This window comes from Enoplosus armatus, chromosome 13 (assembly GCF_043641665.1).
Source record: "Enoplosus armatus isolate fEnoArm2 chromosome 13, fEnoArm2.hap1, whole genome shotgun sequence".
In the NCBI taxonomy this organism is placed as follows: domain Eukaryota; kingdom Metazoa; phylum Chordata; class Actinopteri; order Centrarchiformes; family Enoplosidae; genus Enoplosus; species Enoplosus armatus.
In genome coordinates, this window is record NC_092192.1 from 4154093 (window position 1) to 4181280 (window position 27188).

A 27188-nucleotide genomic window follows, 5' to 3' on the forward strand; every position below is an offset into this window, starting at 1 on the left:
TCTGTATTTATTATTTGTATATTGTTTTTCTTTTTAAAAAAATACTTCTAATTCACTTCTAGACAGTGCTTGTCTGCTGTGTGTTTCTGTACCTTTCTGTCTTTGCTGCTGTGCCTTGTAAATTTCCCCGCTGTGGGATTAATAAAGTCTAAGTCTAAGTCTAATATGATTTAGTGGAGTAAAAAGTACAACATTTGCTTCTGAACTGTCGTGGAGTATAAGTAAAAAGTAGTTGTAGACAATAGAAATACTCAAGTGAAGTATAAATACCTCAAAGTTGAGTAAGTATTACTTTCCTCCACTGAGTCAAATACCCTTCAGAGCGTTGTGGGGGAGTGTGTTTTATTTTGAAGGTGGTAACAGGAAGTGTAACGGTTGACGGTTGGTGTGTGTGTGTTGACGCTGCATGCGGGCTGATCGCATCGCATTCCAATGTGCGCGAGATGTAACCGCTGTGCGGACTTCATGTTTCCAAACCGTCTTCAGCCGCAATTTGAAGGAATAAAATGTCCAACTTGAAGGAGTCCAACACTTGTCCTGACGGCTACAGGGCTTTAAGCACAAGTGAGCTGAGGGAGCTTTTACAAAACGACGACAAAATGGATCAAATCCTTCGACTCAATGAGAAGGTAGGTATCCTCTGTTCCCCAAAGAACCAAAGTGCCGTAAGGAATTTGCGCTGTATTAACGCTTTGTTAAATCTTTTCTTTTGTCTTTAACGACGTGGTTCCGTCTTTTTTCCGGCTCTACATTTTTTTCGTCGCTGAAAATGAGCGTTTAGGTGTTTTTGGTCATCACATTTGATGTGCAGTGTGTAACGCAAATCCGCTTTACATGGCTCATCGATTGTCTGCGTGGCGAGAGGTCGGATTTCCAATTCGTTTACCGAAACCCCGGTCTCCTAATATTTGCGGTGAATTATTAGTTACTGAAGCGAAGATAAAACACAAGGGGGTTTATTTCTGCGGTCTGTACAAGTGATTCTTTTATTCTTCAAGCGTTCTTATCGTGGAGGAAGCATCACATCGAGGTGTTGAAGACCCCATACGCGCCGTTATGAGTCCTTTTGTCGAACTCCCTTTTAAAAATGTGGCAATGTAGTGTTTCTTTCTCCATCAGTGGACCTGCACACGAGTAGAAGATGACTTGTGAAAATATTAGAGTTCTTACGCCATACTTTTGAATTCGGCATTACTTCAGTATATATAGCAATACTTATTTGAATACAATTTCAACTTTAACAACTGGTCGCCTTCAGTCCTCGTCCCTTTTAAGATACGTTGGCGAGCAGAGTTAATTCTAGATAAAAGTATACTTTTACTGCAGTATGTTGTGTCTTGTTGTACTCGATGAATGCCGATTTTAGCAGTGGTCTCTTGACAATCAGAAAACATCTTATATTGTGTTATTTTATGAGTGTAGCTTTGCGTATAAACACGGCAAATTAAATTTGCAATATTTTTAAAGGAATTCCACGTGCTTTACTCTCCATGTCAGAGAGGCACGTTTCGGGGCTACATGATGACCTTCCTGACTTAAAGCGAAACTACATCACTCTCTCTGTCACTCTCTCACACACACACACACACAAGGTGTACCAGTGGTTCCCAAACTTTTTCATGGGCCCCATTTTTGATTAGGTTTGCCTTGGGGGGTGCTCAAACAGAAAAGACTCTCTCAGTCAGGTCAGGATTCAGTAGACTATAGAATTCCATGGCTTTCACAGCTATGGGTGGAGTGATAACAACAGTGTGTGCAGTGAAACACAACCGGGGTGGGGAAGTCATCCTCATACTTGTTTTCACAGTGATTGTGTTAACACCCAAGGAGTTAAATTAATAAGAAATTAAACTATTAATATTGCTGGACTCCACTTTGAGATGCATTGCTGTCCTCAACTGCACTATTTTTGCGCAGAAACAAGGAAAGATGTTATATATTTGCCTGGTTCTTGGTGAAGGATGTGGCATTTTAAACCAGGCTCTGTGAATGAATTGGGATGATGGAGCCAGAGAGGTCATACAATTCTCCCCCGGGAGCAGAGCAGAGTGACTCAGAGCCACGATCCAGAGAGCTTGGGATGTCTTTTAGCAGCTATTCATCCAGGCTCCTATTTATCTGTCATTAACTAATAATACTTGTGTTTGCAGAGGACATTTATCCAATAAGACGCCTGGCTCCCAGTGATGTAGTCTACTTTAATCTAGATAGAATATATCAAAACATATATATTACTATATATGCTATATATTATCATGGCTGGCTGGTTTCAAAACCCATCTCTCATCTCCATATGAGCTCTGGGAGCAGAGTGCTCCATTAATCTCATGTTAATGATGAATGTTATGTAAACCACTGAGTTTAATCATTCATAATGAATTTTCACAGCCTGATTGGTGGAGTGTTCTTCACATTCTCATTAATAACTGGCTACACAACAAGCTACATGTCAGGTCATGATATGTCTAGTCCAATGATCTGAAACATCAAGTAACATCAGGTGTTGTCATCAGTGCTACAGGAGCTTCTTCCTAGAGTGACCCTTAACAGTCATGCAGATCAATATCTTCCCGAGAGGGGAAACTAGTTTCAAGGAACAAATATATAATAAAAGAAAAGAAAGGAGCATTGGACGTCGGCAGCCTCAAATGCACTGCAGCTACAGCACAGCAGAGGTCATTCTGAGAACCACAACAACAAACTGAGGTAAAACAAAGTCATATCAAAAGGATCATAAAACTGAGGGCTGAGTCTCAAACCTCAAAATGGTTTTAGTACACACCCAAATGTGTCTGCAATACTGAGTATTGAATAACCCCAAACGTTTGTCAGATTTATAGTTTTGTTTACTTATTCTTTGATCAAATAGTTCCAGATTGAAGCAAACATTTTGTATTTTAAGACTATTTTATGTATTCAATGTTCTTGTACAGCTGCTTGCGTTTAGACAACATTTAAAGAAGTAGTTCCACATTTTGGAAAATACGCTTATTCACTTTCTGGCGGAAAGTTGGATCTCATTTGTTCATTCTTTACAAAAGTTGAAAGGAAAAACGACAATTGAAATATGTAGACCACAAATACACAGCTGGAGGTTTGTATAGAAAATAACAGTTTATATCGCAATGGCTCAATTAGTCATGAAAATTGCAATAACACATTTTTCTCAAATCGTTCAGCCCTAGCACTATCAGCGAAATTCATATATTCATTTTATGAAAAAAATCCTTAATACCCATTAGCATTACAAATTAACGATGGTGGAATTTTCCTTTAAACCTCCAGCATTAGCATTTATCTGGAGCCATGTTTCTGGCCATCTGGTTATTCACTCTACTTTTAGCTCTGTTTTGGTTTCCACCAACTCTTGACTCTTTAGCTGCTAAATGCTGTCAGCTAGTTGCTAACTTTTAGTGTCTACCGTTTAATGGTGAGCAGGTAGTGTACAGTGAGTTTATCAGAGCTTTTTCACTGAAAAGAGCTGCCTGCTGAGGTCGGAAATTAAGCTATGCGAGACTGTAAAGTTGCAGGCTGGAAAACCAAAATAACGAGGTGAAACATGCTACAAAGCTCTGTAGGGGAGCTGAGGGGAACTGTGGATTCATCACTACAAGCAACACCTTTCACATTACAGTCCTTTGAGCCAATGTTTTTACAAACATATTGATCATAGCTGCTTTAAACTCATCCTAAGTGGTGCAGACAGACAGAGAGTTATCAAGCTGGCCTTCCAATAGAGAATAGCCCTTCATTTCTCTCAGTTGAATACAGGCCTGGTGTTACATGAAGAATTCTCTTTCATGGAAAAGACTTTTGCACCCCGTCCATTTCATTGCAGAGTGTTAAATTGGTGGCTCTGGACTGCAGACGCCTAATTAAGCTTGAGCCTCATTTAAGATGAAAGAGAAACACCTATTTACTGCATTTCATGCGGTCAGATGTGCTTGAACCACAGAAAAAAACAGTGCTGCTCCTCGTTTTCTCTCCGACTCTTAAGTGCTCCCCAAGTGTCATTTGTCAGGGACGGTAAACACTGTCAGCCCTGCTTTACAGACCATGCATCAAAATACAAAAAAACTCTCCCTCCCCAAAGACTGCAGCAGTTGTTGTTTGATAAACGAGGCGGACTAGCCAAAGCAGGAAATGGATTGTTCGTTTTGCCTCCTGTTAAAGGAAAAATGGGGCAGATGATTGGGCTGTTAGTCTGAAACGGACTGCTATCTTTATTCTCGCAGGATTTTTTTTTAGAATGAACAGCAGATCTGTAGTATCTCTTTCTGCACTCAGACAGACCTTCTTTTGACTACAGGGCACATTCTGCAAATTCCTCTGAACTTGGGACTCATACATCCTTTTGATGACCCGTAAAATGTGAGACAGATGCGCCGTCCAACACTGGACTGAATGAAATGGCCCTCAGGCTCTAAGTGACTGACTGTTGAAAGAAAGCAATTGAGCAAGAAAAGTATCCGGCTGGGCAGAATCACAGGAATGCTGAAACTGATGATATAGTCAAAGAGGATTCAGATTTTTTGCAGCGTGACACTCACAGAGTGGTATTGTGTCGGTGTTTGAGACACCGACTGTTTCTTAACAGCAGTGCTGTGACAGTATTGTTTGGCAAGACGTAAAGGGCGTGGCATTCATTTTAATAATTTATGGTTTTCTTATGGTCTAGTGACAGTGATTACCCGACCCCCTTTTCTCAATCCCCCAAAAGCATGACGACTACATTCAACAGCATGTTGAAGCCATAAAAGATCCAGAATTTTGAACTTTGACCCATAAATGACTTTTACTTATTTAGGCTCAAGTTTCCACTAGCATTTCAGCATCGCCTGAAATAAAGAGCGCCACCAAAGTCAGAAGAAGTAGTTATGAAATCTCTATGAAATAATATTAGGCTTATTAAGCGTCCGGGAAAATCAGCAGTGGGGCTACATCACGCAGAAAATACCAGCATTTCAATGGTGGAAGAAGTACTCAGATCCTTTTATTTAAGAAAAAGTACAACAATGTTAACATACTCCATTGCAAGGAAAAAGTAATTGGATCATTTTACCTCTTTGGGCATTGAACATTATTTAAATGAAACCATGTGAGAGGTTTAGAGGGGAAAGTCTCTTTGGTGGAACTGATAACAAGACATCTTAAAACAAGACAGGGGGCCCCCACGAGACAGTTTTTTTGGAAGGGCTCACAAACCAAAAGGGTTGGAAACCACTGGTTTAATCTTTAAAATGTATTGCATTTAATGAGCTTATCATATGTTTTCTGAAAAGCAACCAATAACCCCAGCACATTGCAATGTCGGGAAAAAGGCTTTCTGAGTTTTTACTAGTTGGGAGAAGTAGAGACAAACAGGAGCTGATGTGGGACTATATGGTAATTAAAAGCTCTGTTTTAAACCCAACACTTGCTGTGACTCATCTTTCTGATTTAATTACCATGAAAAGGAAAGTCATTCGACTGGTCTGTGCACATGTTTCTCTGTGTAATAATAGTAGTAGTAGTAGTAGTAGTAGTAGTAGTACTATTCTCCCTGTCAGGATCCTGCAAGACTAATGATTTAATTTTTCCAGGAACTTGATTGTTTTGTAGGCAGGCTGTTGAGGGTGTAATAGGTACTAGTAGGTGTCAAATCATTGAGTTTAATTAGGCATACATAGCGTGATTATTACAACCAATAATCCACCCCAAAGACTCAAGGATTGGTTGCCTTGGTGTCAGAATGTCTGGCTTTCAGAACTCACTTTGAAGAAGCATCATTCTCAAGCTGAAAAACGCAAATGCTCAAAGGGTTTTATTCCAAAAATGCTTTGATTTTGAAAAAAATGATATGTGTAAGACATAAATAATTCTGCTTTCAAAAATGACCTACTTTAAAATCATAAAATGACATGCAGCAGTTGATATGGGAGATGGGGTGTCAGTTGTTCCTGATTTATATCATATTTGAAAGTGAAATGACTGTGTTTGTGTCAGTAACAGGCTACTATAATAATATAAAGGAGACATGTGGGTTGGGGAGCTAGTGCCAGAGACTTGTGCAGTTGTCTCAGTTTCTATTTCCCTTGCCAGCCTATTGTCTGTTTGGGGTCTGCTGAAGTCAAAGCATGGATGGTGATGGTTGTTTGGGAAGCCGGCCTGTGACTGGAAGAACACCCATCAATCAAGTTTATTTGTCACATGTAATCATATAAGGTTGTGAGATAAGTTTTAGACAGTGACTTCATTTAGGATCCTTATGGCCTGAGGGTAGAAGCTCTTCCTGAGCCTCTCAGTGCTGGCTTGCTGTATCTGGTACCTTCTTTCCGACCGCAGCAGGGAGAAGGCCATTATCTGGGTGGTTGGGATCCTTAATGATTCTCCTAGCCTTATTCTTGCAGCGCCTGGTGGAAATATCCGTTAGGTAGGGTAGAGCACCGCCTATTTTACGTTCAGCTGAATGAACCACTCTTTGCAGGACCTTGCGGTCATGTACGGTGCTGTTTCTGTATCAGACAGTGATGTTCCCCATCTGGACACTCTCGAAGATGCAGGAATAGAAATTCCTCCGTTTTGAGGGGATACCCGGAATTTCCTCAAATGTCTGAGGTGAAACAGTCTCTGCCTTGCTGCTCTCTCCACTGAGTCAGTATGCAGCACCCAGGTCAGTCCACTATCAGCTCCTAAGTCTTGCTGACGTTCAGGAGTAGGTTGTTGTCCTGACACCAGCGGATCAGATCTCCTTCAGGTAGGCCTTGTCATTGTTATCAGCTGTGTTGTCAGCATGTCACCAGTGTGATTCCCAGGACTGGCTTAGGTGGGATGCGGGTTGCTGTTGAGGTGCCCCTGAGCAGGACACTTCACCTTCAGGTGATTCAGGCTCCTGTGCGGCCTCCATTTGCCGGCAGCAGAAGATAAAGTCTCTAGAACAGTGATCATATCAGGCAGCTCCCAGTGGCTTTCATTTACGCAGAAAACGTTCTCAGCACAGCCGTTCCCTCCCAACTCTGAGGTCATTCAGGGTGTACAAACTCATGCAGCTGTAGTGGGTCTTACTCTGCAGTGTATTGTATAGGAAACACGAACCACTGGGACTTTCTTTCAGACATTTATTGCAAGGCACCAACATAACTTTCCTACAATTGTAGAGAAACAAAGAATCCACAGAGTCTCTCTTGTTTAAATGCTCTCTGTTACTCTATATAGTATCATATATAGCAAAAATACGGAAAGTAAACAGAGCGAAGAAAATGCCCCCATCCTGGGGAAAAGTCCAGAACAAAAAGAGGAAGTAGAACTAACGCAAGTACACATACAGTTCTTAGAATATAAACCGATACTATATTTGTTAGCTTTTGAAGGAAAGGTATGAATTATATTAACACTTGAGAAAGTGTAAGAAAGTTAATGTATACCCTTCAAAATAAAAGTCTGCTTAATCCAACAACATACACACAATAAACAGCTGTATCATGATGCATGCATGATAGACTAATGAGACATTTGTTGACTTTGTGTTTCTGTTCAGTTTCAGGATCTTCAAGTGGACAGGGAGATGCTGCTGACCTCCAATCGGAGCTTGGCCGAGGAGAGCCTCGCCCGACGACCCCGCCTTTGTAACGGCAAACTCCAACTGGCGGAGAAATACCGGGAACTGTCCAACCTGGCAACCATATGCTGGGAAAAACAGAGTCAGCTTGGTGAGTTTACCCCGGCACTGAAGAGACAAAGAGAAGCGGGGTGGGGGCTGTTTCTGGTTTCATATAGGATGCCAGTAGACGATCGTTGTCGAGACATAAGTCAAGAGGAGTTGGTGGTTGCGATGACAAGGTCACTGGTTCAGATTCCAGGACTGGACGGGTAAATATGGCTTGCTAAGTGAAGGTGAAGCATTGCTGCAGCTTCCCAATAGGACAGCTTTCTATATGACCTTAAACAGCTGACTATTGTTGTAATCCTCATTTACTCAAATGGCCACAGAGCTTTCAAAGGGTTTCATGTAGACTTCAGTGAAAACAAACCAGAAAGAAAGAAATCGCAGAAAGAAAAGGTTGCGTCCTAACCACTTAAGGTTAAAACTAATTATACGTGATGTCCCACAGTGGCTCCTCTGTGTCTCACCTTGTAATTGCAGCAAGACATACAGCCTTTACTGCACGCTTCGAGACATAGAAAGCAAAATTGAACTTGAATCATTTTTGACTCACTGTGACACACTCGCTGGTTCAGAGAATGAGGGAAGTTTCACATGAGAGTACAGAAAAGCCTCAGAGTGTCAGTGAGACGAGCCTTCAACCACTCAGCGAAAGCCTCACCATGCCTGGAGTTTGGTCATGGGAACGAAGCGGAGCATATCAAATGCCAGCAGGAAGCTTGCAGCAGTTGTCAAGGAATTTGCGGGGTGAAAGGGGCCTTGTCTTTGTTTAGGCAAGTCATGCTTTTGACGGGGCAGCTATAGGGCAGCACCAGAGGATGTCTTTCTAAGCCTCAGCCCTAAATTTTAAGCCTCATGGGCAAGCTTTAGAAATTCCTCAGAGTGTAAGAGCTATGCCAAGAGCAGGTGATAAAATAAATCCTGCTGCATTAATTTCCAGAGGTAATGTCAACTGCTGCTTATTTATAACTCTGAGTGTAAGCCTTAATGGAGACGGCCCAGTGCTTAGTTTACCCTAATGAAATGGCATTGCCAGATTTGTGCAACAGCCTCAGCTGCCGAACAGTGATGGAAGTTGGTAAGAATGTTAAACTTCCTGTCAATGTGTGCGCATTACACAGATGCTATCCCACCTCCCCAGCAAAGCAGGATGGGTGGGGGTCCGTCCTTCCTCTGAAAAACATCTGATTCTCATTTGCTGCAGCAAGGGAGGGGAGGAAAAAAAAAAAGATGAATGAGGAGGGTTTTCTTGAGGCGAGTAATTGTAACAGAGACAAACGGTGGAGTGGATTGAGGCAGACAGCTGTATTGTTTAATACATCCTGCTGTTAGGTGGATGGGGATCCATGACCAGAGAAAGCTGGCAGAGTGTGTTGTGTTTGTGGTCTCCAGGTGGAGTTGAAACCTTGAGTTATTGTCAACATCTACTCCAGACAGTTTCTCACAGCTATTATTGGCATCCATTTCCCTCTGCTTCTTTCTGCCACTAGCATAGGTGCTAATCACCAGCCCTGACTTTTAAAATTTAAAGATAAAAGATAATCCCCTTCACACACATGCCCACATAGGTGACTGTGTTCTTTTAAAGCAACACTGTCTCTTAGAAATTACATCCATATACTACTAATTTGTTTTGCCAAATACATTTAGAAGGAAATGAAATTGCTGCCAGGATTATTTTCAGTGACATTATTTTCAGTGTCTGTGAGTCTCAGGTGTGGTTATATGGTGAGGTTTAGGCAACAAAAGCACTTTGGTTTTAATGGAAAGATTGTGTTTTTGGTTAAATGTTAATAAAGTTAATGAAGTTTTAAAGTTAACACGTCTTGTGCTTCAAGTCACTGTTGAATATTTCAATATCAAACCAAAACCATAATATTTCCCTTACCTTAACAAAAGGCTTTAAGTGCCTTCCTAAATGTAAGTAAAAGACTAAACACCCCCTGAAAGTCTTGTTTTTGTGACCTCCAGTGGTTTAATTTCTCACCTTGCTTCAGTGATGTACAGGTGTACTCCTGTACCCAATGACATCACAGTTGGGTGTGTTTACTGGCGCAACAAAGCACACACATCAGTGTTGCTAAAGGAAAGTTCATTCTGAGACAGTAAGTGATAAAAAGCAGTATTGGGTATGTATTTATTTTGACTTGAGGCCTATTTAACGGGTCAAATGCTGACAGCATCAGATGACTGAGATATTTTCGGCACAGCCACAGCGCTATTTAAAACATCAACATACAGTGTCAAATATGGTGTCACTTTCTATGAATCAAAGAGCAAGAGCTTCTTTCTAGATTTTGCACTCCCATGTTATCTATGTTAAAACAGTTAACAGTACCAGTGTTTCAAGTGACAGCAGCTTCAGTTGACCAGAAGGCACTGCAACCACAAAAATAACTAGTTGTTTTGAGTTAGAGAGATGTCAACAGACATGGGCACACGTCAGTGTTCACATAACAAGTGGCTAGTTTGCTATTTATATGCCCGTGTGGCCACTTCTGATTCCTCAGTGGGTGTTGAAAAGCATTCTGGGACACTTCAGTGAAATCACTACTGAAGCAGAGGTAGGCGAGATGAGGCAGGCTGAGCTAAACTGACCATTTGCTAAACCCCTCTCCTGATCAGCAGTTGACCAATCATAGCGTAGCATCCGAAACTAGGCACGACAGGAATGCCCAACTTTGGATTCCCTGCATGTTTAAGTGGTGTGTTTGGGGCTGTTGTAAGAGCGACACGCCATATATAAAAAGTTTTGTGTTCATGTTTTTTTACCCTCAAACAAAAAACAAAAACACAAGCATGTTCATCTGCTCCAACGTAAGCAGCAAACATTAGCATGTCTGGCATTACGTTAGCTTAATTGGCTAGTTAGCTACTGTCATTTCAGCCGGCAAAGTAGACGGTTGCAGGCTGGAAATAAGAAGCTGCTTTTGTCTACGTCTGTCTGAAATCAAGGACCCATTGTTTGTAAAATACTAAGAATTTTGATTGTAAATCTGCTGCTGTTTTCAATGTAAACTGCAGGAAGTCAGGCTAATACATTAGCACAAAATAGCTCTTGGAAAGTGTTTAACATCGCGGGTGGATGATATTTTTAACGAATTCAATATCAGGTTGAATTCCAAAGAGATATTAATACTTTTACCGTAACTTTAACAACTTTGATTGTCAGCTTTGTAAGCAGAGCAGCCTCATGTTTGTCTCCTGGCATCAGTTTAGTCAAACCATTGTAGGTAGACTGGCAAATCATTTGATGCCATTGAATGCTTTCAGCTGTTTAACTGCTGCAGCAATCGGCTAGACTGTGCCTTTCTGTCTGTTACAAATCTTCTTTTATCTCCTGTAATCCATGTGCCAATCCATGTTTTACATTAATAGAGCATGAAAGTGCAGAAATGATGTTCTTGTGAAAAAAAATTATAGAAATATAATATCAAATTGAAACTTAACTCACTTACCGCACAGTAAATTCTCCACACGCCCACTAGTTGAGAACAAGTAGAGGTCAGCCTGCTGCAGGACTGTACTTGCTATGTCTCAGACTTGTATTTGTGATGTTGGGTGTGGTCATCAAAATGGGATTATGGGCTTGTTTGTTGCCATCATACCAGATCTAAGTGAATGTGAACTGTGAGACAAAGCTTTTGTATTCACTTCCTCTGGGATCCCAGCTGGCTGTTTGTAGGCGGGGAAACAAAGTACAAATGGTGTCGAGTAACCTTTTATGCTTTTTGTTTGGGACTTTCCTTATTCAGATTTGAATTTGCGTTATACTCTCTGACTGAAAGTCAACAAATAACTTGTGGGTTTTAAGGATGTTTCTCCGTGTGTGATACCAACTTTGCATTGTAGATGTGAGGTGTTTTACTGTCTGTGAGTTAACTCAGTGTCTGATAAATATTTTAGGGATTCAGGGTGAAAGAAGTGGCGTCAGACTATACACAAAGATGCAGAGGGTGTTACTCACAGTTGCTAGCAGTTAGGTAAACGTGTCAGACAAAGCACAGGGGCAAAGTTCCTGTATACCACCTCAAAAACCCGGGGGTTTGGTTTCCGGTGGAGGCACTTGCGACTTACCTCCCAACATAATTGGCTGTGTTTGTGAGGGGTAAGCCAACGAGGGCTCTCCCTTATTGGGATTTTTATGACCAATATTGAGATTGAGGTTTCAATTGTGATTATTTTCTGCATCTTTATCTTGTTTCTACATTATTGGAATCAGCTAAAATAATGCAATTGCTTGTTGTTGAAGTTCTCCCTGGGTTTTTCCAGAGAAAAAAAGATCAATTTAGCTCACATTTCTTAAGATATCACATTAGTAGTATATTTAACATTACTCATTCAAAAGGGCCATTATATTTATTAGTCAGTTACAACAGCTTCATAGTGTCTAACTTCTGGTAATAATAATAAACTGCTCGTAAGTCACGTCTGTCAGTTTTTTTTTTATATCTGAGGGGGATGAATCCAGGAGGATCCAGATTCACAGCTTTTAATGATGTGATCAGCTTAAAATGATGATATGATGTGTGTAAAAGATTAACAGGGGACTCTGTCTGCCAGCTGTCTTGTCATTTACATGACAGTCAACAAGCTACCTGCTGGCTAACCTGTCTGAAGTTGCCAGGAGGCGATCTCCTATCTTGTTTATTAAAAAAAATACTTTTAACTCTGTTGGTTTATAAATGACACAGCCCATTGTGTCAAACAAATCAAACATCAAAATATACTGACAGGTGTTTCCTCTTTGACAAAACCATCTTTGGCCAAGTGTAAACAGTTCAGACACCGGCACACAGAGAGCATATCAACCAGACAACAGCCAAGAGTTTCTTTGTTGTTGTTGTTTTTTTTTTGTTGCCACCTCTCATAATTATGAGATTATGAGTAAATATGCCAGCCACAGTTGTCTTTATTGTGAGATGTAAGAGGCCGCTGGTAAATATTGACAAGTTGACAGTGTGTTTTCAGACTTTGATTCAAGCCATGTGATATGCGGCAGGACAGAATACACCCAAGTTATGTCTACAGACTCGGGTTTGGTTACAGAATGAGACAATTATAACCGGTGAAATTGCCGGCTTAAATTGTCACTGGCTACAGTTTGCTAAGACCCTATTAATCATGTAAATGTTATTAAAATCCTGGCTCTTGCAATTTGAACATTTCACTGTGTCAGATCACAATTTCAATATAACAACAATGAATCATTCAGCCGTAGCTGCTGCACTGGAGCTATTCCTACTGGCTGTCAGGGCACCTGCACAGTGGGGCTTTGATTAGAGGGATAGCACGAAACTCCCACCCAGCCCCCCCCCCCAGCCAGCAATAGGGTTAGCAGTGACATGGATGAAAGTGCATAGGGCATTCCCAATGGGAAGAAAACAGGGAAAAGTCCTTGAAATAGATTTAATATAGAGCTGTCAGAGGACAGAAACATTGGTTCTGGCATTAGACAGCTGTTTTAAAGCCAGCATTAATCCCATGAGCTGCATTGACCATGACTGAACAGGCCGAGAAAAGATCATCAACCCACAGAAACTCAAGCAACAGAAGGAAAAACAATGTCATGGTGCTGATCACACTATTTGATTGACAGGACACACCACAGTGGTGAGCGCTTAAAAGGAACAGATGGTGGAAAAAAATGGACAGGCTGATATTGTCTATCATTTTGATTACAAGTGATATTTCTCTCAGTAGAGCGTGGCAACAGTCAGTTGAGTTATCTGAGTAACCTTAAAAATAGCAACGTGTTACTCTGTTTGAAGCGCGACACAAGAAGCTGTGAAACTGTTATCACACTTGTGTTGGATGTGACAGAAAGCCTCTCAGGTTGCCACGCTTTGACGCTGTGTTAGACAGGACAAACATGAGGCTGTAATTCTCTGCTGATTCGCTGGCTAATTTTCAAGCCTCGGATACATTCATGCCCTGCAAGGCCCCATCTGTAATACCATGACCTATTTGTGTATAATCAGCAGCAGAGCGCTTGCCCGGCATGTAAACTGCACTTCTTCACTTGATTTCCCCGAACCATTCAGCACAGTAGGGTTAGTAGCTTTTGGAGGGGAAAGAATTGTAGTCTTTATAATCAACCAATGGCATCTCCATGTTTGTGTTGTTTCCAGCTGGCGCTCCATCAGTCACTTGCATTGATATCCAGCAGCCTTTGACCAGAGACGATGTAACCAGCAGGTCAGGCATGAAACATGGAAATCTGTTGTGCTTAAAGGCAAGAATGAACACTGAAAGAAAAGCCAGGCCCCACTGATATTTTCCTGACATTTCTGTGTAAATCAGTCCACTTCCTGATGTGCATTTTACCAGACCATTTTATACAGACTTGCAAGTCATGATAAATGAGCAGCATTTAAAGCTTCACTTCCTTATGATTGATTTGCACGCTGTACGAAATATGTCATTGGACTAAATGCACGACAATAATGAAATAATGCCTAAAATGTAAAGTAACTATTTTAGTTAGGCACCCCAAACAGTGGTTGCATTTGAATCAGCATCAGAAAGTAAAGTTTAAATCCCTGCAGCCGTCTGAATATGTTGTTAAATCTGCAGCCTCTGACTTGGGAAGTGCCGCATCATAACGCACGGCTGTTGACTGTGTTTACCTTAAATAAATCACGTGGAAATGACACTAAGGTGCTACAAAATAGCCATACACACCTCTTCACAGAGGTCTGTTATAACACCGGAGCTTGTTAATCCTGTGCGTCACAGCCTCTTTTCCAACCAGCAAAAGTGGCTTCTTCATGTTTTATTCTTGAAATGCATTACGGTGCAGAAATGCTGTCGTATCATATCAGTTACGTAATGGCGTTATGACGCAACCATTTGCGACATGAAATACATTAGAATTATTTCCATCGTCATCGTACTAATTAGCTGTTTAAAAACCCACACCATCTCCCTCTGGCTGCAGATTTGTGGTGCTGTGGGTTCACATCTTGACTTCACTCTGCACCATCCAGACAACAACATGATGAATTGTACAAATGTGGATCACAGCGCACACTTTCAGTCTCTCCTCGGAGGCATTCATAGTGTTGCCCTCTGTTATACACATGAAAAGTGACAGAAGTAGTTAAAGAATGAAAAAGAGAGAGAGAGAGACAAGTTCAAACACCTGCCAATCTCTACGTGAAGTGGGAGAGACTGTTGGATTGCCTGCTTCAGACAGTTAAAATAAATAGGTTCACTGAGGCCTTAAGTCTACCTCAGCATCCTATCATGAAACTGACCTTTACCTTTGATAGTATTTATCAGAAGCAGTATCAACAATACTGTGTCATGGTTGCATTTTCTTACAGAATGCTTTCGGGACTAGATCTCAAGTGATAAGAAGTAGCAGAGGCTCTATCTGTAGTCTGAGACAGGTGAATTTCTCCTGCACTCTACCTCAATGTTTACTGGAGGGCCTGGTAGCCTCAGCATGGTCCACTAACATGTTGACATCAGCTGTTTGCTGAGAGGTTGCTTCTCAGCCCACGCGGTGACAGTAACTGTCACATCGATCAGTGTTTCCCTCTGTACGAGTCCTCCAAGAAGACGATGTAGGTTTTGACTCAGATCACTGCAGAGGATTTTAATGCTGACTCTAAACCTGACCGGACTGGACATCTTGACAGTCCGGGGTTGAGGGGCATTGGTGCCTGATGGTCGATCCGATTATTTTGTTGTGGAAACAGGCTCTTCAACTTTTAATGACTCATGGCCTGTCGCAGTCCAACAACGTGATTTTTGAAACATGTTTGAGTTGGTTGGTCCAGTCTGGAGACGGGTCTGTGACACAGTCCTGGACTGAAATATGAGGTCATTGCTCACAACAGCCAACGGAGGTTTAGCTCAAAGTGGAAAAGAAAGAATGAATCAGAAATTCAACTCCAGCAACTCCAATGTATAAAGATATTTTACATTAGAAGAAATCTTTAACTCCTTTTTTTCACCATGGTAAGTTAATAATTTTATTCAAAGGAATACATTTCTATTAAAACTGTTTAATTCCAACATATATGGATCAATCCACATACATAAATACTAGCGCTGCTGATGATTCTTTTCATTATCCATTAATCCTTCATCTATGTTGTAAATAAATATTTGATTTAAAACTGAGAAATAGCAAATCTTCACATTTGCTGTGGAACCAGAGAATATTTGGTATTTTTGCTCTATAAGTGACCAAAGTAATTAATCTAGGCCTGCAACCAATGATTATTTTCATTATCGATTATTCTGACAATTATTTTTTAGATTCATTGATAAATCTTTTAGATATAAAATGTATAAAATAATAATAGTGAAAAGTTCCAAACACAAGCAGGAGTCCAAGAGTCCGACCAACAGTCCAACAGCAAAAGACATTCAGTTACAGAAGATTAAGAAATTAAATAATAAATATTCACATTTGAGAAGCTGCAACCAGTGGGTTTTTAGCACTTTTGCTTAAATAAATGATCTGCATTATGCAATTACAATGTGAGATAGTTTGTCTTTTTATTAAGTATGTTATCTACCAAATTATAGTCTTGGTTTTATTTGTCCAGGTTCCGAGATATTTGTCTCCAGCACAATGGAGATTAATTGGATTTCGTTTGTGATGCTCACAGCACTTAAAATTTAGATTGAAAAATTCAACAGCAACATCTCTTTCCAGGAACAGTGTCGTCATTATAATCGCTGATAATCCTCAGAACACACTGTCAGCTGATTTTATAGGGACTTCTTCTTCCGTACAAAGTACTTCCAATGCAAACTGTGTACAGGCAGAAATCTCAGAGGTAGATAATCTGAAAACCTGGACAAATAAAACCAAAAGTGGGAGAATATGTTTCTGTCCATAATTCGAACTTTGTGAACTGACCCTTTAACAGCCGGACCAAAGAGAGGCGATGTCCGTTGGTCCATCTGTCTGTTCATCCATCTGTTCCCAGAGAATAGTTTTGGTAACCCCCTGAAATATCTAATATCTAGTGCTTCCATCAAGTCAGAAGTTTCCCCTGACGAGCACTCTGGTCCTTGGCAAGGTATCTCAATTTTTGCATGAAATTTGCTGTGGATATCATCGTCCGCAGTGGAAACATCTGTCAGTATGTTGTTTGTTCCATCCAAGAGTTTTCTTTTGTGGCATGTAATAACCACTGAGGCTTCAAGGGGCCACTGGAGGAGCTTAACACTTTAAGCCTTGTTGAACAATACAATTTGGTAGTATGTGCTCTCTCAACTTCACATTTAGGGCTGCAACTAACAGATATTTTCTTGATCAATCAATTATTATTTTGGTCCCTAAAATGTCAATACATTGTGAAAAATGCCAGTTACAATATCACAGAGCCCAAGGAGACGCCATCAGACTGCTCGTTTTGTCCAAAACCCAAATAATTAAAACAGAAAAGCAGCAAATAATCATCTTGGAGAAGCAAGAAGTATGTACTTGTTTGCATTTTTATTTAAAAAATGAGCAATTAATTGATAGATGTCTGTGATAACAGCATTGTTCTTGCCAAGTTAATTGCTAAAAAGAAGTCCAATGGGGCAACACAAGCAGTTTACAGATAAACGTATTTAGGAGAGAAAACGAAGACGAACAGTAAAAGCATTACCTACATTGTCCATTTTAAACATCCATCACAGTTTACAGACTGACTCTCTGCTTCAACTTTTACCTTCCGGACTCATGCCTTGTTTATGTCATATGGGAATTACTGTAATTAGCAGTTTCCAACTTGTGCGCACATTCACGTCAACATCCAAGTCATAATTAGGAGTGGGAAACAATTTTCTGAAAGTTTTGATATATTCAGCTTGGTGCTTTATACTACAGAAGTGCCTAAAAAAGCAAGCAAACATAGATGCATCCAGTGAGCCAAAATAATTTAACCCACATTTACAGTGCTGCTATATCATCAATGTACAGTATTTTGTAACTGTCATACAACCAGCTAATGTCAGATGATGTGAACATCTGCAAAGTTGCAAACATAATCGCTTCGCTTAAAGCATTTAAGCACGGCCAGATTCTTAGCCAGTTAGGACTTTTAGTGGAAACTTAGTCTGCAGCCCTCACAGTGCTTGAGCAGTGTTTCCTGTCTGTGGCAGCAGCAGTGTGACTGCCTCGGCTCCTCATCATCTCATGCCTGCTCTCAGGCAAAACGTGTTACTCCATCACCGTTCACTTGTAAGTGCAGCCCTACGCTGTGCTGGCCTCCAGGTCCACCCCCCACCCCTCCATCACTCTCCACCTCCTCAAATGTAGGTCACATACAGCTGCTGCAGGAGCATTTGTTTGCCTGGCTGTCACCTCTCATTACACCCCATCACCCAACATCTGCAGTGTGGGGTCACGAACAAGGCCATTCCTTAATGCATGCTTGCTTTTTACTACAACAGAGTCAACAATGGCTAGAACGCTAAAATGTAACATGGAGCGATAGATTATTAATGCCGCAGTGACGGCGTTATGGAAAGCAGAACATACTGTGCAGCATCAAAGAAGAGGTTTGCTGAATGTTTTCTGCTCAGAGACCTTCCTCTTTTTAAAGGGAATTTATCACCTGTGAAGATCTGGGCGAGTTGTTTGACTGCCAAACTGCACTACCGTACATCAGTGACGAGCAGGGAACATTTAAAGAGAACATCTTGACTGGTAATGTGCACATTGTCTAGATGGGGGGTAGAGATTTCCCTTGGGGGCTCAGAGTTATTAGAGTCATTACTGTGACCTTTCTTTGCCCCTCAGTCTCCACTGAACCCAGTCTGACTTGTGGGGGTTAGCGTGGCTGTCACAGCATCTCTTGGAGGGACAAGACACACTTTGCAGTCAGTCGGGTCAAGCCTGTTCATAATGTCGACGGGCCGCGATCCCCAGGAGGTGAACACATGCTGTGTTTGTGTGAGACGACTGCACTTATACATATTTATCAGGCAGGCTGTGCCCATTTCTGCCTGGATTTGTTGGTCATCACTTACACATGGCATTAGTGTCACTTCCTGTTTCTAAACAAGTGTAATTTTGTTTTAGTCAAATCTCAAGCTGGGCTACAAATTGAGCCTTGTATTTTTTTAGCCTTTATTTGTTTCAATTTTATCAGTTACTGTGATGATTCTCAGGCAAAAGCATCTTTTTTCTATGATTTTTCTATGAACGTTTAACCGTGATGGACAACAAGATAATGATATCCTCAGGAAGTAAAAATCCCACTGAATCTTAAATATGTGTATCATGTCTGTATGTTCAGATTTGATCTAGTTGTGACTCTGTGTGTGATTTTTGGGGCAAATTGCGGCAACTGGGCGCTGAGGGCCTTTAAGTACCATAACTGCCTGCCTAAATGAGCTGTTTGTCACAACCTCTGCTGCAGCTCATAGACTGTTTACCGTGTTGATAAGCTGCCAAATCAGCACGCCAAACTACAATAACTAACTTCCTGTTGCTGTTAGAGCACCGATACCTTTCACCTCACACAGTATCTTGCCTCAGGTCTCCTCGACGCTCCCTCGCAATCTGTAAGCCTCTGCTTTATTAGCAGTAGAGAGATGACAGGAAATGAGGGGAGAGAGAGAGATTGAGAACAACATGAACAAATGTTGCAGCTCATGTTTGGCACTTTAACCCCTGAGCCGCCAGGGCTCCCCATTCTTAGATCTTTTAAGATTTCCATTATCAACAAGAGGTTGTTCTAATTTAAGTGAAGTCATGTCCTTAGGACATATTATTAAATAAGAAACACGTGTTGATGTATTTCAAAGCTCTGAGGATTTTCTTAAAAGGTCCTTTTTTTTATATATAATTTGGGTCACATTTTTATAGTCCTATTGGTAATAACAACATTGTACTGGCCATTGTAACTGCAGGGATCTGGCAACGTAGACATCGCTAAAAAGTCCAAAGAGGCAAGAAACACAAGTAGTCAAATGATCAGACAGGTTTTAAATAAACTCCCAGGTTAGACAAACTAATATGGAACAGAAATTCAAAGGTGAAGAGTGAAAGTTGTTACTCCAACTGTCGGTGGCAAGCATCCATCCAAGTTTACAGACAGATTGTCTGGTTCAACTTTAACCTTCTGTATTTGACCTATGTGCTTTTAACCGATATTTCAGGTGTGCTCACCTTAATTTTTACCTTCATATAATGTGGTATATATAAACTAAACTGACTAAACTGTTGTTTATAACCTGTCTGATCATTTGACTGCTTGTGTTTCTTGCCCTGTTGGACTTAGTCGTAGTGATCTCCCCAGATCTCAGAAATTACACTGGTGGGTACAGTGTTGTTATTATTGGATACACTAATAAGACCCAAGTGTAAACAAACCAGAATTATTTTTGAAAGAAGAATTGGGAGGAAAGCTCGGAGCCATGAAATGCACAACTGATAAAAATGACAAAGATGAGACACAAGTTGGAATAAACTGGTATAATCCTTTCAAGAAAAATTGGGAGCATTCAGTATCCATCAGTGTCTCCTGACAGTTTGCTGACTTAATGCATCACAATGACAAAACAATATCTTTTAAGGCATCATGTCACTGCTTTCTCGTTCTTGATGTAATGTTGATATGATCAGGTTTGAATGTTCGGTGGCAGATTATATTTGATGCAGTTTTATGAACCGGTGCCTCCATCTTTTTTGTCAAGGCTCCCTGCATTTTTCATCTTATTGACACAGACATCAATCATTCAAACGTGGTGTGTGTGTGTGTGTGTGTGTGTGTGTGTGTGTGTGTGTGTGTGTGTGTGTGTGCGCGCACATGAGCACTGAGGTACGTGTCAGAGAGCTTGGAAGAAATGATTCAAACATTTATCCAAAATAATTTGTTTGTTGAGGTTTTATAGATTTATTGGCTGCATACAGGAGAAATCATGAAATCTAAATGATGTATCTGAGAAAGTAAAATGAGACTTCAGTTTCGTGGTCAAACCAAACTAAGACCAGCTTCCCGAAATAGCTCAAAGTTGAATATTTACAGCCCCCGTTTTCCCTTTTTTCTAGCCAACTACTGTCCACTCCATCACCACCATCTCCTCGTCAGCACATACCCTGAAGGCTCTTTGTGATTTGGAAAATAATTTTCTATGCTGCGGCTTCTTGGTTACTGGATTTTTTCTTCCAACTCCAATGAAGTCATACCTCATCTTCCTCCCTTCGCATGCATCAATGATGTTTCTTTGTCGTTGCAGAGGCTCATGTCCAGAAGCACAGTCTGCAGACGACGCAGAACCTCCTGCAGGAAGAGGTGGCACGTGCTGAGGAGCATTCAGAGGTAAATGGAGCCCGTCCTCTTGTTCTTGCAGTGAATCAAACAGTCTTTCATCACTTTGGCAACACAGTTGCAGATGATTCTTGAAAAGCCTGCAGACTCTCTGACAGCCCACCCACTTCTGTGCAATCTGATCTCTACAGACATGAGGCATGTACAGTACATACAGTGAGCGGGCCACCAATATCTGAGAGCAACTAAACCCACTTGCTCCATGGCAGCCTCTGCAGAAACCCCTCCACATGCTATACATGTGTTCTGCCAATCCTGCATTCAGATTTTACAGTTTTAAGGATTTTGGAGCAGAGACATTTTCTCCCAGCTACCTAGCTACCATTCTCTGCATCTTGCTGCTAAATGTTAATTTTCCCAGTGATTCCTCGGGGATGAAGCAGCATTCGTTCAGCAAATGTCCCAGTGCCACTAAAAATTGAAGAAGGGGATTAGATGTTTTTGTCTGAATGAGAGTCAGTTTTTCGGATTTATATAGAAAATTGGGGGAAGAGACTGTAGAGGTTTGACCTCTGCCTCTATTACAGTAGACAAGAGGTACATTGTGTTTTGAAAAATTACATTTGCTCACGATAATCCCCAAACCTCACAGTCAACAGTTTTTTACTTTTGGTAGGAAATAGCACCCAATCAAAATGATTAAAAACAATTTAGTCGTGATATAAGCAGGATAAAAAATGACTATCCCAGTATAAAATAAATTACCTTGTGACCTTGATGCATTCAGAGTTGTCTGATAGACTAAGCTGTGAAAGGATGATCTTCATTGTAGCTTTACTTCAATACAGACAGCTCGGCGCAAAAGCTGCTCATATCCTCATGTTTACCTCCATGACCTCACTGACTCTCCCCTGTAGGCTTGTATTGTATAACTCCCATCACAAAACTACACTGTTTCTCTAACATGCATGTACTGACATGACAAGTGTGTGCACACGACACAGGCAGCACACACAGCTGTACTTAGAAACCTATTTCTCATGATTCTGTGGAATTCATGGTGAATAGAAGTTAGTGAACTGTATTCTGTGTGTGCTGTAGAGACTTTTAGATAACAACATCTCATAATACTGTCTTCCTCAAATAATCTAAATAGATATTGTATTTTTGACTTTTTGTTTATCTCGCCTGCTCAGTCAGCTCATGGTGGATTATAGGTGGATTTTTCACAAGCTGTGTTTGTTAACAGGATATCATTGTTCTCCTGAGATTAAACTGCAAAGCACATCTGTATGCTTTAACAAAAAAAATGTGCAGATTGCTTAAAAACATTCAGTATCTCAAAGGGCTGAATCATGTGGCATCTGTTCATTAACCAGTTGTTTATCTGTCTACGAGGACAGAGAAATCCATTACATACAGCCAGTGAAAACATTTTGCATAAAGCAGTAATGTCACCGTTATATCTCAAGCTGACAGAGGCTTTGAACCACAACACACACAAACTTTCTACCTGATGTCCCATCCTTGTCTAAAAGCATGACACATGTTTTTTGTTGCACCTCGGCTTGTTGAACGAGCTAACAAACATCCACCAGAGAAACCTGCACTGTTGCTGTCAGTTTGAAGGTTAGATGGCTAACCAGCTTGTCAGCTGCAGTATATTTATTTTCCACACTTCGTCCCGTATGTGCACTCGTTGTAAATCCCTTGTGCTCGTACACACCCGTTGAATCCAGTGCGGTAATGGCGGACTCCACCACTGACAATGTAAACCATCATATAAAGAGGTGACTAATGAGTGGAAATACATTTAAAGGTTATAACAGAATAAATGCCAGCCATAAATGTTTGTGGTTCCAGTTAGACTTCAAAGATCAAATCATATGTTAGCTGATGTATATTCTGTCAGTGTTTGGCATATTCCTGGTCTACACTGTGTCAATGTAAAACATAAAAGTAGACTTGCACTTGGAATAAATCAGTGTCTGTTGTCTTTGGACAGTCTGCATCATTTATCTTTGTCCTCATGGTTTGTATTACACACAAAAAGCTTCAGCTGCAGGCTTACAAGCATTAATAACTTTCACTCCCTGTTTAAATCCTGCGTATTCTTTTGGCCTCAATCAGGACAGCGAGGGAGTCTTATTCACAGATGAAACCCACACTGCTGCTCCAGGCTCGGATTGATCCGCTCAAAACACCTCCCCCACCTCACATGGTTCCAATCAATACCTCCATGTCTCAGTCATTAGAGCAGCTGCCCACTGATTGATTAAGCAGCACCCAGCGAACAGCCTCGCTGAATTAATGCTGAGAAAACACCTCAGCATATTTGTTTATGAGACATCATCAGTACATGTTTGGTACACGTCTGTTATTTTATACCTTTTTTAAAACCGATAAATTAACTCATAAAAATAACAGACTTTCCAATTATTGCGTGTTGAAGATTGACACATTCATTAATTCGTGTTGCCACATTTTTTAATCTTATGATGAAAGAATCCTTAAAATTGCACTTGTCTGCGTGTAGGTGTGTGCTACATAACTGCGTTTTTAGTAGAGCTGAATCAACTCAAACACATCTCTCCAAGGTCTCTTGTTCTCGGACTATCTCCTCTGATCTCAGTCCTTTGAGATTAAGCCCTCAGAGGGTCACTGCTCCAGTGAAAAACCAGCCTTTAATTTCGTGGTGGTTCCACAACAACAAATGCTGCCGTTTCCAAAACATCTTCTTTCAGATTTCTGATGTATTCAGAGCGCTGTGACCATGAAAATGTGTTTTTCTTTGGCCTCGGTGTCAGACAGAGATCCCTGCCTTTGAAGACTTCTTTTTCTGTTGCCTAAAGTCAAACAAGCTTCCTTATTAGACAGATTCTTTGTCAGGTACCAACACGAAAACAGATATCTGATCAAGGAAACAAAACTGAACTTTGTTGTTGTCCTCAGTGTATAAATCACTCACCAGAGGGTTGCTGTGGTTTAAATGACCCTTCAGCCTCTAAACTGAGTTGGTTTTACTTTATGAGCTGAACTGAGGGCACACCTAACAGACTGGTTTGGGTTCACAGCTTCAGTTTCTCAGTGGCCTGCTCATTATGTGTAAAAGCTGTTGGACTGATATTGTCTGCACTGCTGCCAAAGTGATGTTTTCCCTTGTCATGGTCCTTGTCATGCGCACACACACATTTATAAAAACTATATATATGGCTTAATGATTAATGATTCTCCAGCAGAAATCTTGCTAAAAGGAAACCAGGTTTTTTATTTCTATTATGTGTCAAAGATCAAGTTACTGTGAATAAAGAGGAAGGTGAAATATAAACAAATAATAATGGGTCGTTAATAAGGAAACATTTTATTGACATAAACTGATGAAAACCTCCCTGCCGTAACCAAAAGAATTTGTGATGCAGAAAGGTCAATATATTCAGGTCATTACACAGAAAAGCAGAAAATCCTCTCATTTGAGAAGCTGGAACCTTCAAATGTTTGCCGTAAATGTCTTAAATGATAAATCGATTACTGAAATTGTATAGTTTAATTTTTTTTCGTAATTTACTAAAACAGCTGGTCACTGTAGTTTTTTCAAAAGATATTAAAACAGTAGTATTGCATTTGTTGGGGACTTTGTAGCTGCGGAGGGTGTACAGTATGTGGCATTGACTCAAAATAAACTACATGTAATGAAGGAAACGTGTCTGGTCAGTGGAGCTCTATGACACAGAGGAATAAGATATATCAGGCTTTGGATACACAGACAAACTTGTTATTAGAATCAAGTCATTGTTGTTTCATTTCATTTGTTGACAATAACAAAAACACAGAAAACCACCAGACCTATCCTTAAAGAAAAGTAAGTCTTGAAGGCTAAATCAGAGACTAAGTGTTAGTTCTCACAGTCGTTTGTCACTGGTCAACATGTCATGTGATTGGTGGAGTTTCTGCTTTATTACATCTCCCACCGTGTCCGGACGCCATTAAATAACATCAGGTCGCGGTGAATGTACCGCCAATATACAACAGCTGTTACCTGCAAAGCTCATTTAATTTGATCTGCAGTGTACAAACAATAATCTGCGTTGAAGTGTAATGTTCATACTTTACAATGCAGCACAAAAAATCTGTTTTTAGTTGAAATAAAGCAGTTTAATGGTGCAAAGATGCTAAATAAACTAGCATCTTTAAACAGTATAAACAGTCCAAGAAGTAGCTTAGGATGATTTTGCACTTTGTATTCTCTTTTTTGTTTTGTTTTGACAGTCAGACGAGTGTACAGTGTTTCCTCAGTATAAATGTGTCGTGATTTTAGTAGTAGGCTCAGAAATAGATCGATCAGAAATACAATGACGCAGAGCTGAGTGTAGCGATCTTTCCTTTCATCCCACCCCACTGATCTCACAGCGATTACTTTCCCTGTCCAAAGTCTTTGTCATGCTCATGTTTTCTTGTAAAAACCCTGTTAGAAACCTTTTTATGTGTCTACACGACCATGAAATCCGGTTCCACCAGCTGAAGTGTAGCTGTGTTAACCGTCTTTCTCTAATCCCTTACCCCGATTATGGAAACCTCATTTACATGACGTCCAAGAAATCAGGTTTCTGCAGACAGCCAACAGTATCCCGGTTACCTAAGTGCATGTAAATACACATGAAACACTGTTTTGGCTACAGCCGTCCCCCTCTTTCCCTGTGTAGACACGCAGAATGTAATTAACTGACCAAAATGTGAATAATCTCTTGCTTTTTTTTGTCCCAGGGCTGCAAAACTAACCCAGAATGTGGTTAATGCAGTGATTACTTCACAAAAATAACTTCTGTTCTCGATGTTCAGCTCAACCAGACGAGGCTTCTCACATCCTGGGAACACATACAGAGACAGATCACACGGCTTTCAAGCTTTGCCAAATGTAACAGTTGCAGCACATGGACCATTGTTAGCTGTGTAAAATGTACTTATAGTGAAATATTGTAGCTGACAAACTATGCCAAAGTTCATGGGTAAACATCCCCGAGCTGATTAAATCCTCTTTATACTTAGAGGAGTTTGTTTGATCGACTCCCCGCGGTTGGACCTCCCTTTGTGTGTTGTCCTGTCTGCTGATGCCGGTTTATTTGTCTGCTCTGCTTCACAGGAGCTGCTGGAGAAGTTCATGGAGGGGAACGTAAGCCTGGATGAGTTCCTGGACTCCTTCCAAAGTTCCAGGAAGACGTATCATATCCGCCGGGCTCAAGCGGAGAAGATGCAGGAGGTCGCCCAGTCCAAGCGGCAGCTGGGCAAAACCAAGAGAGCGGAGGAGGGCAAAGTCCCGGAGGTGAAGAAGGACTCGGAGCAGCCTCAGGAGCCTCAGAGGCCCAACGGCTTCGTAGCACAGGGACCTCTTAGAGTGTTCCAGGTACGCTACGGCCTCACACCAGCCATCCTCCTCCCTCATTACCCCGTTTCTCCCCCTGCCTCAGCTCCGTGCTATCCAAGTAGTACCCCACCACCTGAAACCCAACCGGGACAGACCCACATCCTCAGCCCCAGTACCCCGCTTCCAGGACACGGCCAGCCGGTCGGCCTCAGGGTCATCGGACAGTTACCTGGTGGCTGGCCGGCTAACGGGCGGCCGGTGAGAGTGCAGCAGCTTTACAGGCCGAACCCTCAACAGCCTGAACCGCCGTACCGATAAGCTCGAGGAGGAGGAGGGGGAGGATGAAAAGCCGGTTTGAGAGGTCTCCGAGACATGGAACCAAACAGTGGCTGTCAAAATCATGTAAGCAAAGACTGATCCAGAGACAGGCAGCACTGCAGACGTCCGTTTCTGTTCTCCATCCATGACACACAAATGTAACCAGAGCAGAGATAGTGAGGCAGCAGATGACAGAGACAGGGAGGACCAGGGATGGGCTCCGATAGTCGGGTTTGTTAAGCTCCAACACTAACGAATCTCTTATCAAACCTTTCATCTCTCCTCGTTCTTTTTCGTTAGTAACGACCAAAACGAATCCGGCAGCTGATTTATCTGTCGGGCTTTCACGCCGCCGTTACTGCAGCGGCAGAGTGGAACTGAACACATTTACGGCAACAGTGGAAGCAGAGATGTTTCACGGGTTTATCACGGTCAGCAGACACGGTTTCTTGCAATTTAATCAAATGCATCATTTAACAAAAATCTGAAACACATGATACTGTAAAAGTGGAATTTCGATACGTAGCTAGCAGGAGATATGCAGGGTGGTTAGCGGCCCACTGCCGGCCCTGTGTAGCCAAGGTGCTCGTTTCTTTAGCGGCTTGTGCTCGGTCCTTTGTCGGCATGCTGCTCAGAA

General features: G+C 41.3%; 1 protein-coding gene across 1 annotated transcript; it reads left to right on the top strand.

Moving 5' to 3' along the window:
• The first annotated feature begins 447 nt into the window (after positions 1–447).
• On the top strand, positions 448–27188 carry vps37d (VPS37D subunit of ESCRT-I). The gene is made up of 4 exons (XM_070917919.1): positions 448–629; positions 7517–7688; positions 20843–20925; positions 26012–27188. The coding sequence occupies exons 1-4, from the start codon at positions 507–509 to the stop codon at positions 26549–26551; spliced, it is 918 nt and encodes a 305-aa protein (XP_070774020.1). The 5' UTR covers positions 448–506; the 3' UTR covers positions 26552–27188.